Source organism: Montipora foliosa, chromosome 6 (assembly GCF_036669935.1).
Source record: "Montipora foliosa isolate CH-2021 chromosome 6, ASM3666993v2, whole genome shotgun sequence".
In the NCBI taxonomy this organism is placed as follows: domain Eukaryota; kingdom Metazoa; phylum Cnidaria; class Anthozoa; order Scleractinia; family Acroporidae; genus Montipora; species Montipora foliosa.
In genome coordinates, this window is record NC_090874.1 from 18,538,472 (window position 1) to 18,557,838 (window position 19,367).

General features: G+C 37.2%; 1 protein-coding gene across 3 annotated transcripts in view; it reads left to right on the forward strand.

The window, feature by feature from the left end:
• Nucleotides 1–791: 791 nt before the first annotated feature.
• Nucleotides 792–19,367, forward strand: part of LOC138006898 (neuronal calcium sensor 1-like) — a 25,308-nt gene continuing 6,732 nt past the window's right edge. Inside the window, exons 1-5 of one of the 3 annotated variants that reach the window (XM_068853524.1) lie at nt 792–932; nt 3,803–3,958; nt 8,086–8,148; nt 12,749–12,870; nt 18,939–19,008. In XM_068853524.1, coding sequence (XP_068709625.1) covers nt 893–932; nt 3,803–3,958; nt 8,086–8,148; nt 12,749–12,870; nt 18,939–19,008 — 451 coding nt within the window. In that variant the 5' untranslated portion in view covers nt 792–892. Of the gene's footprint in view, nt 933–2,213; nt 2,365–3,802; nt 3,959–7,870; nt 7,998–8,085; nt 8,149–12,748; nt 12,871–18,938; nt 19,009–19,367 lie in introns of those variants that run through there. The other 2 variants (XM_068853525.1, XM_068853526.1) reach the window with 2 other exon arrangements.

Genomic DNA, 19,367 nt, shown 5'->3' on the forward strand with positions numbered 1-19,367 from the left:
CAGTCTAGCTCTCATATAGTTAACTCTCATATAGTTAACTTGCTCTCATATAGTTAACTTGTTCAAGGTAATTTCACATTAAATAGCTGATGGTGCATATGCAGCACTCAATATCAGTTAAACAATGTACCGATATCAATTTGTCTCATGTTTGTAAATAGTTTTATAGGAGACATTAAGTGGCATTTGTACTGGTGGTTCTTGTCAATAATGTGACAACAAACGATTTATTATTTTGAAAATACAATGACCCCTGTTATGTTTCACGCAATACTATTCATCATCTTACCAATTATTCAAAACCATTGTTAATAATCTCACTTACAACAATCAAGAAACACTTTTTTTAAGTTAGCAATGCTTTCACCCGTCTTGCTTTACAATTCTGCAATTAACACACGTACACATTGCGTGCCTATTTTTGAGTATAACTGTACCAACTCTTTAGTCCACTTGAAATGAAATTTTGACACCTTGAAATTGCCAATCCTTTTTCAAGCAAACACATATTCGACTTTAATAAAATCCGTTCATGGATCATGGCTTCAGCTCATGCCGAACCTTTAAAGTACGATTCCCCCAAGTTTGGTGTTAAACAACTGCATGATGCTTTTAAAACAACAAAGATTATTTCAGCGAGTGCAGCAACACTTTAATTTTTTCTTCCTGATGTGGCAATGGTGGTTCTAACACAGTCTGCAGCTGTCAATCCCCACGACTTCCAATCGCGTTAATTATGTTAAAATCTAATCGTGAGTACCTGCTCGAAAATCGTTAATTATTCATTCGACGCCGAATAAGCTCACCATCGAACGGAATTATAAACCAGCGACACGTTAATGGGAGGTGCATAAAATTGGCGCTTTTAGGAATTTCGACATCATGGGAAAGTATGGGTGGTATTGAGAGTTCGAACAAAACAATGTTTCAAGGTAAAGTCTTAGCTTGGATCAAAGCATGTCGTTTTAGGTTTAGTTCTGGTGTTTTTAGACGCCAAGTAGGCGATATTGAATTTCCTAGGATCCTAGAAGTGTTAACAGTTTCTTATCTTGAAAGCAGGGAAGTGTATCTACTCGGAGATTCAGAAGACTTCCAAAACCGCAAAGTTTATATCCAGAAAAAGGTGTCCACACATATTGAAGGGGTCTCGAGCAAAAATTATTGGGCTAACAAGTAGTTAGACAGTTTGTTATTGTCTGATTCTAACCGGAAACCTTGGCTCAACGTTTTGGCCTCAGGCTTTCTCTTTATAACTTCGTAAGGCAGAAAATTTCTGATAACTGGTCTTCAAGGCGTAAACTTGAGTTCTGAAACGTCGTGCAGCTGCAGTCGAAGAAATATCTCAAAAACAGCTCAAGAGTTTTACCAGCAATAACCAGCCTTGATGCAAATGTAGATCATGAGTCTTATGAAGTCATATTAAACTACGAGGATCAACAATTGAATGTCTTAGAGACGCAATAGAACGTATTTTTCGATATATTTTTTTTCACAGATAAATATGACAAACCATTCAAGAGTTTGGTATACTAGTTAATCCCCATGATACCAATTTTCCAACATAAGCCTTTATCAGTTAAAACGAGCTGTTTTCAGTGGCCGCATGCTTGTACAAATGTATTCTTACAGCATAATTCTGTACATTTTTACCCCGTATAAGATTATAAGATAGGTTTTTAGATTTTTTGTTATGAAATACTCTGTGATACACATAATTTTAAAATACTTGTTTTTGATAATACGCTATTGATACAAAACAATATTTGAGCCTTTGTTGAAAACAGGAATTGAAGAATAATTGTTTGTCGGGTCTCACAGCACGAGAGTCCTTCAAAACAGTTAGACGAGACAAAAAACTATTAAGTTTTATCTTAAAATATAAGATACCATTGAGAAACGAGTGTAGTTAAAGATGAAGGTGAAATTAAAATCAAAATTAATCGTTTTTGTTTGATGAAAGAACCAAAGTAAAAAATGGCTGGAAACCACTCGTTTGGATTGCCTTTAAATATGCAGGTGAAAGCCGTGGGTTGGAAGAAATATAATATGGGGCATTTGGAAGACTCGACAGCTCTAGAGCGGTCTCACATACCGTTTATTTAGAGCGTGGGCGCTTGAAAACTCAGACGTTTCATGTAAAAAATGCATTTTCACAATCGTGTTTTTGGCGTGGGTGTTTGAAAATTTATTTCAGATGTTTAGTTGTCTTACCACACAGTGCGAGTTTTGAACTGCACTAGTACAGTTAAATAGTCGGAAAAAACGCCATGGAACCTTGTTTTGACGGAGTGTATAACGTGAGTGGAATTTAAGGATCGTATTACTTGAGTGCCCTTATCAATAAGGACACAAATGAAATTGTAGGTCAGTATACAAGGCTATAACAGCCCGTAGTCAATTGTTTAACTGGTACCTTCATTTTGCTCGCTGTTTCTATACTTAATTGGAACTATGAATTTATACTTCATGTAAGTTTACTTTATTAATCAAGAAAACTTAGTCACTCTTCTTCGTCTCGGCGATTGATGCCTTCTTCTTTGGATTCAGAATGTGCTTTAATAACAAGGCATTACCTAGGATTCAGGTGTAGGAAGTCGTGATTTTGGATTTTGCGGCCGGTTTTCTAAAAAAAGAAGGTCAGTTGAGACGGTACCGGTCATAGTCAATTTTCCTTGAGTAACATCTATTCAGTCAAACCACTGGAAACTATAATTGATGACTACTGTTCAATATATTTATTCGACTGTCCTTTGATTTAGCGTTCTCAATTCAAACCACAAACTGACGAAAATATATCAATAAGCACAGCTTCAACCGAAACGAATGATTGTATTTGAAGAGAAGAGGTAGGGAAAGGGATTTCAGATACCGGATGTTATTCTTGACCTCTCGACGGAGGGCAGAGAAGCGGAAAGACCCAGGTCACAGAGGACTGATTCTGTCTCATTTTAAGGAAGCCAATTCTAAATCTCAGTACAAAATATTTCTTTCTCTAACACAATTTTAGAATTCAGTATCTCATTGTCTATGACATAGCTCATTTCGCCTTCCAGAGTGCTTGATAAATATTTATTTCAGATACCAGATGTTATTCTTGACCTCGACGGAGGGCAAAAAGCCGAAAAGACCCAGGTCACAGAAGACTGATTCTGTCTCATTTTAAGGAAGCCAATTCTAAATCTCAGTACAAAATATTTCTTTCTCTAACACAATTTTAGAATTCAGTATCTCATTGTCTATGACATAGCTCATTTCGCCTCCAGAATGCTTGATAAATATTTATTTCAGATACCAGATGTTATTCTTGACCTCGACGGAGGGCAAAAAGCCGAAAAGACCCAGGTCACAGAAGACTGTCTCCGTCTCATTTTAAGAAAGTGAATCCTAAATCTCAGTACAAAAATCTTTCTTTCTCTAACACAATTTTAGAATTCAGTATCTCTTGTCTTTGACATAGTTCATTTGGTCTTCCAGAATGCTTGTTAAATATTTATTTCAGATACCGGATGTTATCCTTGACCTCTCGTCGGCTGGCAGAGAACCGAAAAGACCCAGGCCACAGAAGACTGATTCCGTCTCATTTTAAGAAACCAAATTCTAAATCTCAGTACAAAAATCTTTCTTTCTCTAACACAGTTTTAGAATTCAGTATCTCTTTGTCTTTGACACAGTTCATTTGATCTTCCAGAATGCTTGTTAAATATTAATTTCAGATGCCCGATGTTTTTCTTGATCTGTCATCTCAACGCCTTACGGTTTCCCTGAGCTGACAAAATTACTAATTGATTTGATTTCTCTACAGTTGCAAAACATTCCACTTTATCGCCTCCTCGGGAGGAGGATAAGAACATGTTATCTGGAAAAACTGAAAGCCCAACTCCTGGTCGAAAAAGTGACAGGACCAGTGATTCACAAGGACAACAATCCAAGTTCTCACACCTGAAGGGTGTCGTCAGTGGTGAGCAGACTTAATACGTTAAAGATGGTTTCGTAATTCGTTTAAAGGTGCTGTGTCACCTCACTTTTGAAGCTGTTAAAGTGCCCCTGTGACCAAAAAATCAATTCTTATTCGCTTTCTTATTTTTTTCTTTGCATATATGATAAGCTGCCTTCACACGCTGAAATTTTATGCTACTGAGTCTTTGACGTCACTTTCCCCTCGATCCAACCCGATGAGGTCCAATCGGTCATTTTTGAACGTCAGTAATGTCCAGGTGATCTGGTGACGTAATTCGGAGGACTGGGGAGAACAATTTTAACGCCGTATCCCACAACCGCGCGCGGCCTTATTTTCGAATTCAACTCGCAGAGGCGAGGTTAGGTCTTGTTGGGTCTACTTGAATTTTCATTCAGTAACAGGAAAATGTGGTAGACACGTAATGATCTGTTGAGTTTTGGCGACGGCAATACTGCAGGGAGTTTGGAAACAACACCTAAGGCCGCGCGCGGTTGTGGGATACGGCGTTAAAATTTTTCTTCCCGGTCCTCCAAATTACGTCACCAGATCACCTGGGTTAAATCACAGCTCAAAAGTTTGCCAGACAGATGCTAAGCAAACACACTTTCAAAATCTGAAGAAAAAAGGGAAGTGATTTTTTTTTTTATGATAGGGGCACTTTAAGAACTCATATTCTGTTGTGTTTACAACCACATACATTATTCAGTGAACGTAATAACATTTAGGGGGGAATTTTGGCAGAAAGAGTCATATATTAGAGACTTCCTTCAATGGTACGGACGAGAGGTTGCAGCGGTGAAAGTTGGCCCAGTTTGTTTCAAGTTGCTATCCGTTCAGTGTATCTGTCATCCGATCCGTAACAACAGAGGTCACTAAACGTTGTCAGAGAAGTAACAGTTTCAAGTAAAACAGACATGTTTTAGATTTCTACACAATTAAAAAAAATACTTCAACATTTTAATAAAGTAAGATCGTCCAAGTGACAGTAGCCCTGAGAAGGACTTTTGTTGGTTACACTGGCTGACATTTCGACAACCTGAGCGGAAATCATTCTCGTTGTTAAGTAACTTGTCACCAACAACGGTCCTCCTCATTACTATGCATGGCAAGCAATTCTCAGGCCAAATGAAGCACTCTGATTGGTTGCTTTTTGGTGGGGATGTTACAGTACGGACCATTACCATGGAAACGGTTCGTTTCCGTACTTTTTTTCTCTCGGGGAAAACTAAACTTGAGCCAAACACAAAAAGATTTCCAAAATTTTTTCATCGCAACAGTACAATTACAGCAAGCGGAAATCAGTTTTTAATTAAATGGAAAAGGTTACCGTTCAAAGTTCGCTAGTGGAAGGCCGACTAATATAAGTGCTACACAGCCAACGATTGCAAAACGTAACCCTTCCTTGTACTTGTACAAATTCATTGCCGTGAAATTGACATCTTAAATTCCAACGACCTGCTCCCGACTGAAGGCGCTTTGCTTTTGTTTGAACTGGCCGGCCAAACCGGTCAATTTACAAAGAAAATGCAACAGTTTGAAGGAACACTTGCATGATAATCCCTCACATTTTTCTGTAGGAGTATATTCCAAGTGTGTTAATTTGAAGGCGTTGTAGAGTTAGTCCTTCCAAATGGCACGGTCCGGCTGGTCAGTTCTGTCAAATGGAAAGCGTCCTAAGATCACGAACATTCACCAAGCGGAGAAGTGTCCCATCGCTCAAAGAAACGACGCCATGTATTAAAAAACTTACTAACCTCACTTCCTCGGGACAATTCCTCGGGACTTCACTGACCCGGCCCAGCGCACGACCTCCGGTCAATAGGGAGTTTACGCACCCGACTTAGGCCTTTTTGACCCGTGGACGGCAACCGGAAATGAACGTTTTGCATGCCAGGACAGTAGTGTCACACAGATTTTATAACCTAATCATCTCTAATCGCGGAAAGATACTTAACAATATAAAGGTGGTAGTGAACAAACAAATTAAAATGGAAAACAGCTCACTTCCGGTTTCCCGTCCGCGGCTCAAAAAAGGTCGCATGCTTAAATTCCCTAATATTCCCCAATACAGCCCCCGCACTCGGTTAGTAAGAGATTAGTAGTAATGTCACCCCAACGATCTTCCTTCATCATGTTTTTAAGAGCTCCTGGGTTATAATAAAATGAACTTTATTTAAGCATCAAGTGTATTTAGCGCTTTGGCACTAATTGAGGACAAGGTAAAGAAATCGAATCATGTCAGATCATAGGTTGGTTTTTCAATGAAAGAGAGGAAATATTCGGAGTACCCGGAGAGAAACTTGTCAAGTTGCGTATACAAAAAAATGACACGGAAATATTCATCCCTAGAAATGGTAATATGAAAATCCTAGCAAAGACACATGATGAAAACGGAAATCTTTGTCAAACATTAAGGTATTGATGTAGTAAAGTGGCATTGTTATGGCAACACTTTTTACATACATACATTCGTACCTTGTGGCCCAGTGGATAGGGCGCTTGCCTTGAGATCCGGAGATCCTGGGTTCAAGACCCGCTTTGACCACTGAATTTGAATTTGAATTTTCATTGAATTTGATCCTGGTAGTCCCTGGTTCAACTTCCCAGCTGCACTTGTAAATAGCCAACTGGTTTGCCGCCGGCCAGTTGGGATTCTTAACAGTTGTTGTTGTCTGCTCAGTCGTTTCGTTGTGTTTCTATGGGGAGTGGTTAATTATGTATGTATGTACATTTAGTACGCGCTAGCGTGAGACTGTTTGACAAATAATAAAAGAGAGAGTAAATTAATTAGAGAGAAAGAGAACTTCATTTGACGAAGAATGCCTTTACCGGCACGGCATAACAAAATTGAACGTTGCAAAAATCTCTCAAAATGTTTTTCGTTGATGGTAACTTTTTTATATTTGCGGCTCAAAATTAATGTTGTTTTCATGTCGTAAATTTTGTTGCTAATTGGAAATTATTTTATTCTCGATCGACCGTCCTGAAAACTTCCTTCTGTTCTTCCTAAAAACTGTGTATCAATGTTTATTTACTTTTGCATAAAGCAAGCTAACAAAATCTGTACCTTAATTAGTTCGCATTTGTGAGGGTTAAAATAGAGTTTTCGGTCCTATGCTTCTATTACGAAGTGGTATATTTTTTTAGGTCACCCATCCAGATACTAACCCCGCCGGAGAGGCATTAACTTCAGTGAACTTTTGTATTACAAAGCTGTCGGACTCACACAGTGCACGCTTAAACATGTGATCTAAAGAAGTTGTTAGGGAACTTGAAAATGATCAGCATGTCAGCCCTGTTTTTCGATTCCCTTTTATTTTCTTCAGTCGTTCTGGGTTTAGTAGTTTGCTAGTAACCACATGTCTTCTCAGGGGGCTATTTACCTAAGACTTCTATCATGGCACTATAATGATATACAATACCAAAACAATATCGTGTACTATTAGAGCTGCATACTACGCAAAGACAACTTGAATTTCCTGAAGTCAGTTGACAATATGGAATAAAGCACTGTGTTACTGCACTATCACACCTACGCAATGCGTGCCTATTTTTTTAAAGATGACAGGAATTTTTTCTTTCTGACAAATGATTAATGGGCTGGTAGCCAGGTTTTTAACCTCAGAAAAAGATCTATTTCGTTGTATGAACGTGTGACCCAAAGGGCCTCTGCTGGAACGACTTCTGGGTGACCCCTTAAATGGTCTTCATGACTCCCGACTTGAAAAAAATTGCCTGGAACGCTCCAGTTCAATACCACCTTACTCAGTGCCTTCTGTTTTTGAGTAACGCGTACTACAGGCAACCCAGTGTACGCTCATGAAGCCTCTAGTTTTAGAGAAAACATTGCTTCCTACTATACTAGTCCAGCGGATGACCGAAAAATTAGGTATCGTCATGCGCAGTAGAATAATCAGTGTCACCTGTTACATTTTAATTTCGGCACAGCTTTCAGTACTTGTATCTTCCTTTGCTCTAAATCAACCAGCAATGCCTTAAAGAATGGGTCAAGATTTAGGCAAAACAAGCAGGCTCCTAAGTAATAGGGCTCTATCTTTTGAATGGTTTTTTGTTCTAATTATACTCGTATGTGTCTGACTTCTTCATCTCCTTGTGCGATTTTTCAGGTATTCGACGAAAAGGCGGAAGACGAGGATTCGAACCAAAGAATGATCTTATGTCCTCCTCGGGTAAGCCAGCTTTCTTGTTATCCTTTGGAACATCGTTTTAAGTAGTGCGTTGATAGGATTAGAGAGCCACTTGTGTTCGAAATGCAAGCTTTTTCTCAAAAATCATGCTTACGATCAATGATAAGGACAACATTTAATACGAATTGGGAAGTCGCCTTGATCTTTTGTATTCTATTTCACCCGATCAGGGTAGTGATTAAGTTGAATTGTTTACCTGACAATTTTGTTGACACACGAAGTCTTAAAGGATCTCTTGAACAAATCAAAATAAAACTGATAATTATAATTTATGAGTTAACATCCACGAGTTATGTTTATTTCGATGTACTGTAGGATTTAAAGATAAGATTACAATATGTAGTCACGTTTGTTCCTGTTTTGGTTTACCGGTATTTAACACAAAACGGTTAAATGCACCAATCTTAGAACTCCATAAGGAGTATTCTGATATGAATTTGGAATCTATAGCTAGGTGCAAACTGGCAGACTGGTTTGCCAAATAAGACTTCTAATTTTAGTTTCATTTCTGTTTTTCCCTGTCTTTCCCTGTCTTTATTTGATGGACAAGTCTCTATTTGAATAATAACACACTTTGTGGTGGCTGGATGCCTTTTAAAAGAATTGTCTTTATTATGTTTCAACTGTACTGTCAAAGTCCTGCCTCGTTTTCTTTCAGCACGCAATGACAAAGCCAACTCTGGGTGATCCCAGAAGAATTTTTTTCAAAGGTTCAAGAGAGTGCTTTGTGAATTGAAGGTAATGACTGAGGACTGAAATTCAGTCCTAGATCATTGCCTTCAATGCTGTAGCACTCTCTCGGCCCTTTCAAAAAAAATTCCTCTGGCACCCAGTATAGGCAAAGCCTGGATTTTTTGGCCCGATATTTTGGTTAGATAGATCATTCCATGGGAAAAAAGTTGGAAAGGTTGACCAAAAATTGTAACTGACTTGTGCACCGGAGAAAGCTATCCATTGAGCCAGGGGCACATTGCAGAATGAGAGATCTTCCTAATCATTTCACTGTAAAGTGTACTGTTTACTGGCATAGAGTGAATCGTACATGTACAGTATAGGTTGAATAGAGGCCAGGGCAGAGGTGACCACTTGGAAATTCTATGTGCTTTAGAAAGGAGCTGAACTGTTTATTAAACCTTCACAAAATGGGTAGAGCAATGTAGCATACAGGCATGGGTTAGACTTTAATACAAGTCTGGACTTAAAGATAGCAGAAAACTGTGTGAGTGAGATCTAATCATTGCTATTTAATTTGCCCTAGTGTAGTATTTTCCTATAATTTTCCTGATGATGCTGCAGATAGTGAAAGCTATATGTACATTGTAGAATAAAGTTTTCAACAGCAGCTTGTGATCAAGGCCTCACTCGAATAGTTTTTTCTTCTATCTACATGTACATTGTACAAATAGGCTGCAAAAGGACAACATCAAATACGTGTCTGGACTTTTATTTGGGCTTCTTTGCAGCTGCCAATTTTAAGTTGCTTTAGGGTAGCTCTACTGATACCCTTTCAGTTTAAGGGGAAAATTAGAAAGAAAACAGGTTACCTTTTTTGTGAGAACCTGTGTGACAGGCCTAATGTCCCTGGACAGGGACAACTTCTTTAAGGACAGTGCCTACTATTGTTATTGCGCATACGTTCTGTGCATCTGGAGATAGTCAGATTTCCTATGGGTGATGCTTATTAATACACGGATATTATTGCGCGGTTAAAAATTATGCTGAGAAAGCAGAACTTAGCAAGTGCTCTTGGTATCCTAAAAGAAAATTTGGGGTTACCCTGCATTTTTCAGAGATAATTAAGCTTCAATTTGAAAAAGAACGCTGTACATTGTTTTGTATTTTAAAGCTTTTTACAAATATTGTTGATTAATTATCTTTGAAAAATGCGTGTTACCCCAAATTTTCTTTTTGGATTTCAATAACACTTGTCAAGATCTGCTTTTCCCCCATATTCAGTAAACTGTGCAAAAATACATGGCTTCTGATAGGATGCGGAAAAAAATTAAAGATTACGCAGACTAATAATTAGGCTCGTCCAATGTATTTACATGCTTACGGTAAATCCGTAATCGAAATTGCAACCAATACAATCGCATTTTTGACTGAATTTTTGCCCTTTGTGATTAAAATACATGGAGGAGTCACCAATTTGCGACCAGCTTTCACCGTTGAAATAAAAGGGTTAGCAGTTGGGATTTTGCCGCAACTTTTGGTAAAATAAATAAAGCGATAAAAAATTATTTTGTTTCTCGTCATGAATTTTGTTTCAATTTGGAGATAATGGAGCAAAATTGTAATACCTTTGGAGCACGATCCATTCCCTCGATCATTGACAATTTTCACCGGTTTTTTTACACATATGTATTGCGGGCTCATTGGCGAAAAAATGCGCGGAAACTGCTTACGATCTTTCTTACGAACTTTCATCTTGCGAACAAAATGGTGTGTTTTCTTCAATGTTCAGGAAAATAAGTGTTTCAAAACAGTCAATTTCTTCGGCTTTTATGTTTTTGAGGATGTTGAGGAGCTGCTTTATCACTAATTTCAGGTATTCTGTTTTTTGCGGAAAATATCGGAATTATGCGGAAGATGCGGATTTCAGTGAGTTATGCGGATCCGCATCGCTGCATCCTGTCAGATGCCATGAAAAATACCTTTGAATTAGTAGGCACCGTCCTTACGCAAGTTGTGACTATGTGACCATGGGGAAGTTTGCTTTCATTATTGTGCAGAAAGGGACAAGCTTGAAATACATCTGTTTAGTCTAATTAGCATGATAATACACAGTAGTAATTTATGGATATAACATTTGCATGAATTGTGCCCATTCTGGCAAGAATGCTTCTATTTTCAAAAGCTAACATTTTTACCAACCCCCCCCCCTCCCCCCTTGTTTTTTAAAGCATCAATGAAAGACTTGTTATTTAAATTCAGTCAATGTGGTTCATGTTTTCATTTTTTTCTAATCCAAAAGGTCCTTGGCAACATTCAGATGCGAATATTAAAAACATTTTTTGAAGTACAAGTTTTGTATAACTGACTTCGAAAGGGTCTTGATTTTCTTTTGGTTACTTCTTTTTTCCTTTAAGACGAAGCCTAAAAAAATATCAAACAAAAAGCTTTCCTATACTTTACATGAATTTACATGAAAAGGGAATAAAATTAATTTTTGTTACACGATTGTATCATTTTCTTACAATCATAATGTATTGCATCTATGGCATATTTCAACTTGTACAAAATTACTATTTCCTTTATCGGTTAGTTCTACATGATAGTAATATTTCCAATTCTAAAATTAATGGAAAATGAAAATGAAAGGTAAATTGTTGATTTATAAAATTAGGATACATTGTAATACCACTACCAACTGGTGTGTATTTGCCTTCCCAACATTGTTAATCCTTTGGCTTATTTATCCATTGTTATTTTATTTCTAAAATGTCCTACAAAATGTTTTAGTAACAAAGGTTTTTTGTTCTTTCCAAAAAAATGTTTTAGTCCAGTCTGCTACATACTCTAATGATTGATATTTTTTTTTCATGAGCTGTACAGGGTGGACAATTGTTACCAGAACTTGTAGTTGTTTTGTCTTTGGATCTTTTTCTTTTCTTTTAATTAGTCAAATGAAAGATTTTATCAAGAGAAGACATAAACAATCATACAATTTTTATTTCTAAAAATATTTCTAATTTTACTATGCTGCGGAGTGTTTATTGTTCCTCACCAGGTGTCCACAATTTTAATTTCATGTGCACAACACCTGCCAAAGTGACTATATTATGCTCCTGCTATTTGTAGTTCCCAAGGAAAAAATATGATAGAACGGGGCAACATGATCGTGGATCATGATAATGAAAGATGATGTTAAACTGTGCTATTTTCATCAGATCAGACTTACTACTATAAAATTAATGGAATAATCAAAAATGTACTACAACGTTGCAAACGAGATTACATGTACATCTACTTGTTTACAGAAAATATCAATTCCTTAGGATTGTCTGAGCAACTGTAATTCACTCGGTGTGCTCATCAAATAGACTTTGCTGTAGGAAAATGGATGGTACAGTAAACACCCGCATATATAAGAACAACTGGATTAAGAACATCAGGCTGAAATTTGACCAATAACAATAAAGCAACATATAAATAAGAACAAATTCAACCTGATAAATTTAAACATGTTCTTAATACAAAGGGAAAGGGTATTAGGATATAAGGAAACAATACGGTACAGTAACTTATAATATCAAAGTACTGTGGTGTTCAGGACCATTACAAACTATAAAATCTATTACAAAACAGCATTGTATCTTAATGAAACCTCTAGTAATATATAATTTGAAGTATTTCTGAAACCAATTTTAAAAACATTTCAAGAACACTTTCAGGCTGATTTCTTACTAAGCACCCCTCAAATAAGAACACGATCAGCCTTAAACCTGAAAAAAGTGTTCTTATCTGCAGATGTTTACTGTATTAACTTGCTGATACCTTGGTTCTACTCACAGTTTGATTTGCAAAAAGGAAAAGAGAAATTTCCTAGTTGCTGTTAACCTTTTTTTTCTCTATTTTCCAGATCACAACAGCGATGAATCAAGTATTCATTTTGGTGTGAGAGTTGAGGGAATTGATGAGCTAATGTCTAACACCAAATTTTCAAGGCAGGAATTGCAAAGAATGTACAGGGGCTTTAAAAATGTAAGAAAACAACAATTTTAACGAACAATTTTTATTTAAGAAACTTATTTGAGGTGTGCAAATGTGTACATGTACAGCTGTGCAGAGTTTGTGATGGGCTTTTCTTCAGGAAACACTTAATATTGTTTCTGTCAAACCAGCTATGGGATCATTTAAAGACTGGGATGGGTTTCATTAGTCATAGAATTGGGGTAATTTTAAGGTGCATGGAGATCCCCAAGACTTGCTGAATGGGCCGTTTCGTTTCGCAGCATGGAAAGCATTGCCAAGGTCTACTGGAAATTGATAAATATACTGTTTCACAGTCAAGTATTCTCGCCAGCATACTGTACATTATTTTGTCTGCTCAGGCAATTATGTGCCTGAAAAAGGCACTATCAGAAATGGGGTATAATACTGTAATAATTTTATGGAACTCCAACATGGAGTTGTGATAGATTAGACACTTATATGTACACATGCCAGACAGTGGCTTACATTTTACAATAATGCAGACAAATCAGGCGAACCTTTGCAAATTCCATACAGTCCTCCTACAATAATCAGATGTAACAATTAGTATTGAATTTGATTTATCAAATGAATATGCCTTCGTTACAAGTAGAATTGATTATTGTAATGGAATTCTCTATGGATTACCGGACTGTGAAATAGTTAAGTTGCAAAGAGTACAGAAACCTGGAGCTAGGCTGCTTATGTCATGTAAAAAGTATGACCATATTACCCCTGTTTTGATAAATTTACACTGGTTACCAGTAAGATACAGAATTAATTTTAAAATTTATTACTTACTTTCAAAGCCCTCTATGGCATGGCACCTAGCTACATCATTGATTTAATTCATACTAAGACTAATGCGCGCTATTTGCTGCGCTCTAATGAAGGTGTTTTATTAAAGCATCCGTCAGGAAAAATGAAAAAGTCATTTGGTGACAGATCCTTCAGTGTGGCTGCGCCCACTTTATGGAACGCTCTTCCTGTTAGCCTACGCAGCATCAAATGTATTTCCACTTTTAAATCTAATCTTAAAACTTATCTTTTTAAATTAGCTTTTAATATCTCTCAGATATTAAATGTGTTTGTATATTTCTAAAAAATTGTATTAATAGTTTTTAGGTTATTTGTTGTTGTAATGCGCTTTTGATCACCTAGCATGTTAAAAAGCGCACTATAAATGAATAAATTATTATTATTATTATTATTGTTATTATTATTATTATTATTATTATTATTATTATTATTATTATTATATCAATTTGATTAGTATTCTGTGCCTAAATCACAGAATGGTCATCCATTGATAAATCATAATAGTAATTTCCATCCAGAATAAGCCAAGGGGTTCATCAAAGGCCATGGAGCACCAAGCAAATTGACCAGTTGTGATGTGCACAAAGCTTTCCTGGCTGGCTTTAAAACGGCTGGAAAAATCAAATCGCAAGATTTGAAATAAAATTTATAAATACAATTTACAGTCGCATTTCGATTATGTTGAAATGTAAACGTCAATCACACAGGCACCCTGGGAGCAGAGCCTGCTTTTGTCTTTTTCTTTACTGAGGAGGAGAAAAGGAGGCTCTGCCTGAACCGCGTCAACTCTTTCTAGTGCGAGCATGCGTTTAGTGATAAAACCGATGGTTATAATTGAGCCCGCTTTACCATGAAAAATGAACTTGGAAAGGCTCTCCAAACAGGGTGTCACAATGCACAGGCGAAATTTTAGCGGCAAATAATAATAATAATAATAATAATAATAATAATAATAATAAAATTATAATAAGCATTTTTATAGCGCTGAGTCGACTACTTCTTCATAGCGCTTTACAATATCTACTATATGATTAAGAAAAAATACAAATTAATAAAAAAGAAATTACATAATAATTAAAAAGGAAATTAAATTATAAATTGTTAACTAAAGGACAAGGTTAAACAAATAAGTCTTCAATTCCTTTTTGAAAACCTTCGATGGCGGGCTCCTTTGTTTTTCGCAATTTGGAAAAATTGGTCAGCCCCACCCAAGCACACCGGCGGACGTGTTTTAACGATTTTGAAATTGTGGAAAAAGCGCAAATGAGGGGCCGCATTAGAAAAAAGGCGTGTTGACAAACGTTTAGTCTCAAAGAGTAAACAAGTTTTTGCAAGATCGTCTCTTATGCGACCCGGGCCATATTCTTATCAGTCTTTGAAAATGCCTTGCTGCCATGCTGATGGCCTCCTGAGTAAAATCATAATGAACCCGCGGTACTGGTTAGGGTACTACGGTACTGCTGTATTTGTACAGTATTCAGGGATACACGTGTATATAAATGACTTAAATACGGTGTTTAAGGATGGTGCCTACAATGAAATGCAGGGCATGGAATGCACGCCCAATTTTGACATCCAACACGAAGTGTCCCTTTAAGTCTAAAGGCGCTGTTACGCTGTGCAATTTCTCGTGCAACTTGTCTCACAACGGCATTTCTACAAACGTTTTCACATTATGAAACGGGTGTTACACCGAGCGACGTTTCATGAAACGTGTCTCGTTTCGATGATCACATGAGGTTAAAGGAACATTTTCATTGGCTGGTGCCGCAAACCGTTGCGATACAAGTTGCAGGGCAGATGTTACACTGCGCAATGCTTAAAAAATTGGTTTCAACCGTTGCGGAAAGTAGAACCCAGGCTGAATATTCTTACATTTCTGCCGATTTTAGGCTGAAAATATTCTTGTGTTATTCTTAAATTATAGCTTATGACATTTCCGTTTTAGAATTTATTGGGGTACCAATTACAAATGTTTGGTATCTAGATCTGTATCGCGTTACATCTGCTCCATCGCATCGCTATAGTTTGTTCGTTTTGCTGGCTAGTTTCGCCGTTCAGAGAAAGGAATAATTTTATACGGTTAAGTTAAAAAACATAAAATTGTATTGTATTTACTGATGCTTCAACACACAAAATTATATCTATCCTTTTCAAAATCTCAGCCTCGGCTTTATTCTTAAAATATTCTTAAAATTCCTGGTTCCTGGGTGTTCTTAAACTCGCGAAATTAACATGAAAATTTAAAACACGTCTTCCTCTGGTTAAACAGAAAAATGAAGCGTATCGTGTCGTTTTTCGATGGTTAAATTGTATGCTGCGTAGAATTAAGTGTTCAAAATTAATTACAGCGGCGAATGTTTCAAACCGCCACTCGGTTCATTTATCGATTCTGGAAAGATATTTCCTTTTTGGTCGGCGGACTAACTTTCTTTGAACCAAAACATTAATTAATCTTTTAAACCGCGAATGTAATAAGCCGTTGGAGCAAAAAAATTTCGGTCTTATTCTCAGATCAGATCAAATGGGCGGTTTAAAAAGGCAAACATTGGTATTATTCTAAAATAGGTCGGCGACGCGCTCATTCACCGGCGGTGAATGTACGCCCACCTAACATATGCCCACCTAACATATGCGGGTGACAATACAGGCGACATAGAATCAAGACTTAACCATGATCTAGAAAATGTTAAAAAATGGTTGATAGCAAACAAACTTACCCTGAACATGACAAAAACCGAATTTATGCTGATTGGATCAAGGCAGAGGTTGTATGCTCTCACAAATCCTCCAATTCCCGAGATTAATGGTGCTCCTATCACTCAAGTTTCTGTTGCTAAATCCCTGGGCGTGCTTATTGATAATAATCTTAACTGGAGTAGCCATGTCGATAAACTGACAAAGAAAGTAGCTTCTGGAATTGGAGCCCTCAAACGTATAAGGCATCTCGTTCCTCAGACGACATTGCGCTCTATTTATCACGCTTTACTTCAACCGCACTTTGACTACTGCAATGTCGTCTGGGGAAACTGTGGTATCACGTTACATGACAAATTACAAAAACTGCAAAATAGAGCAGCCAGAGTTTTGACCTTCTCTAATTTTGATGCAAATGCTAGCGAGCTATTCAAAATTTTAGGCTGGAAAAATCTAGTTAGTCAGCAACAAATTGCGCTGGCCACAATGGTCTATAAGTGTCTTCAGGGGCTAGCACCGGAATATCTATGTTCTAAATTTACAAACCGCGAATCTGTTTATAGTTTAAGAGACTCTGAAAGAAAGCTTAATGTTCCGTTTCCGCGGACAAATTATTATAGAAACAGCTTCAGCTATAGAGGTGCTACTGTCTGGAATAGCTTACCCCTCAAAGCGAGACAAGCAGAGTCTCTTGGGCTTTTCAAAAATATGATTAAAGACATATTTTAGTATAGAGCACGGCATTCATGGAAAGCAGCTTTAGAATTAATATAGTTTAATTGTATTTTATTGTAATCATTTTAAAATTTTACCTTTTGTAATTTAGATTTTAGCATTGTTTGTAATCTTAGCTGATGATTTTACCGTGCATAAATAATAAAAAATATCAAAGGAAAATGAAATGGAACATTATCGTGGCATAGCATTACGTTTACTGGTAATTTATAACATATTCGCCTTAGCAGCAGTGATTTATCACCCGACTCGCAGCCTTTTCATTTATGAAGGATTTCACCCAGTGAAACGGTCATTGAAATGAGACAAACGCAAACATGCGGTGAGCATCGAAACACACGCGGTGATATTCAGAGATGACCACAGCAAAACAAGTCAAGTCAATTTTTGACTATTCAAATAAAGTGGACACTTGTTGCGAAAATGTTGAAATGCAAAGCTGAATAAATTCTTCGGAAACCAGTAGTGCCTTTAGACATGCAACATTGTTCTTCGTGAATAAGCCGCAACAAATTGATGTACAACTTTAAATACTCTGCCCTCTTTTACACGAAACTCTGCGTGTAAAATTTTACACGCACTGTGAAGAATTTGCGGGTAATTTTTTTACACACAACTTCGTGTATTTTTTACTCGCGCGTAACGCGCGCGTAATTTGCGTGTAAAATGCGCGCAATATGGCGGACTTACACGCATGATACGCACGTGTAATGCTTCTATTCCTGCGGCCAGTACTGTACTTTCCCGCAACGGCATCACAACGGTGTTTGGCCGTTGCAAGGTATGTTACATCGGGCAATGATTCGTTCAACTTCTCTCGCAATGGCGTTGCGACACAAGTTGCACGAAGAATTGCACAGTGTAACAGCGCCGTAAGCCTTTGCTACCTATTTGTAACAAAAAGGTAAAGGTTAGAGTTATTTTTAGGTCAGGGTAAATGCAACAGGTTATCGTCACCAGAGGAGCAGCAGTTGGAGGACACTTTGTGACTTTAATTGTCTGCGCGGGAGGTCATGAGTTTAACTCCGGCCGGACCAACACTCAGGGTCTTACCCGAGGAGAAAGTGCTGCCTTTGTAACTGCATCTGCAAATGGTTAGACTTTCAGTCTTCTCGGATAAAGATGATAACCCGGAAGTCCCGTCTCACAACCCTTCAATGTTTATAATCCTGTGGGACGTACAAGAACCCAAACACTGGTCGCTAAGAGTAGGGCACGTAGTTCCCGGTCTTGTGGTCTGTCTTCTGTTGTGTGTCATGGTTGGAAGGTAAAAATATAGGAGCCACAGTAATTGGCGAAAGCTGTTGTGGTGCTCTGCCAGCTTGACTGGCAAACTTAAGAAATAAATGAATAAATAAATAAATAAATAAATAAATAAATAAAATAAAGTAAAGTATTCCGAGACATAAGTGATGTTGAAGTTATAGAAAAAAGGCCGGGGACACTTCGTGATGCTTATTGAAATCCGCGTGCATCTAATTACGTGTATTTCTGGACATATCTGACAATAGTCCAATTTCAATTTTACAGGGTTAGTTTCTATCTGAAGTGAATATATTCACAATTACCGGCGGGACGGTACCTGAAATTTGAAACTAAGCAATGGGCAGAGTAGTAAACATGCAAGTCATCTTTTCGCTGGAATTTGTGAATATATTCACTTCAGATGGATGTAAACCACCCTGTAAATATGCGTCCTCAGTGTTTTTATTCAGCGGTCATGGAGAACTTGAAACTGCACTATTTAATGTCTAAATTAAGGTCTCACCTTTCTTTCCATCATAATTGAATTTCCTGCTTTAATCTAAAAATTGTTACTTTGTTAGGAGTGTCCTAATGGAACAGTTGACAAAGATACCTTTAAGAAAATTTATGCCCAGTTTTTCCCTTACGGAGGTATGTTAAAACGGTTTAAAGAAACTCTTGTAAATTTTAAACAAATCTTTTTTTTGTTAATTATCTTAACTGAAAGGAAAAGGCTTAAACGACAAAGTGAAAAGTACGTTAAATAATTGGTTAAAATCTCATCCCTCCTTCTCCATAATATTGCTAAAATTTGTAACGTTATAAAAAGTGAACTCCTAAACCTTTCCGCGTGAAGAATAACATACGTCTCTTAGATTATTAATCGTAGCTCTTATTTGAGCCCGCTGATGAAATTACCTTGTAGCTATCCTTTAATGTTGTCGATTTTGTTGGCTCTTACGTTATTTTTAGGTACCGTGTAAGTAAGCACTTTTGTCATATTTACGCCG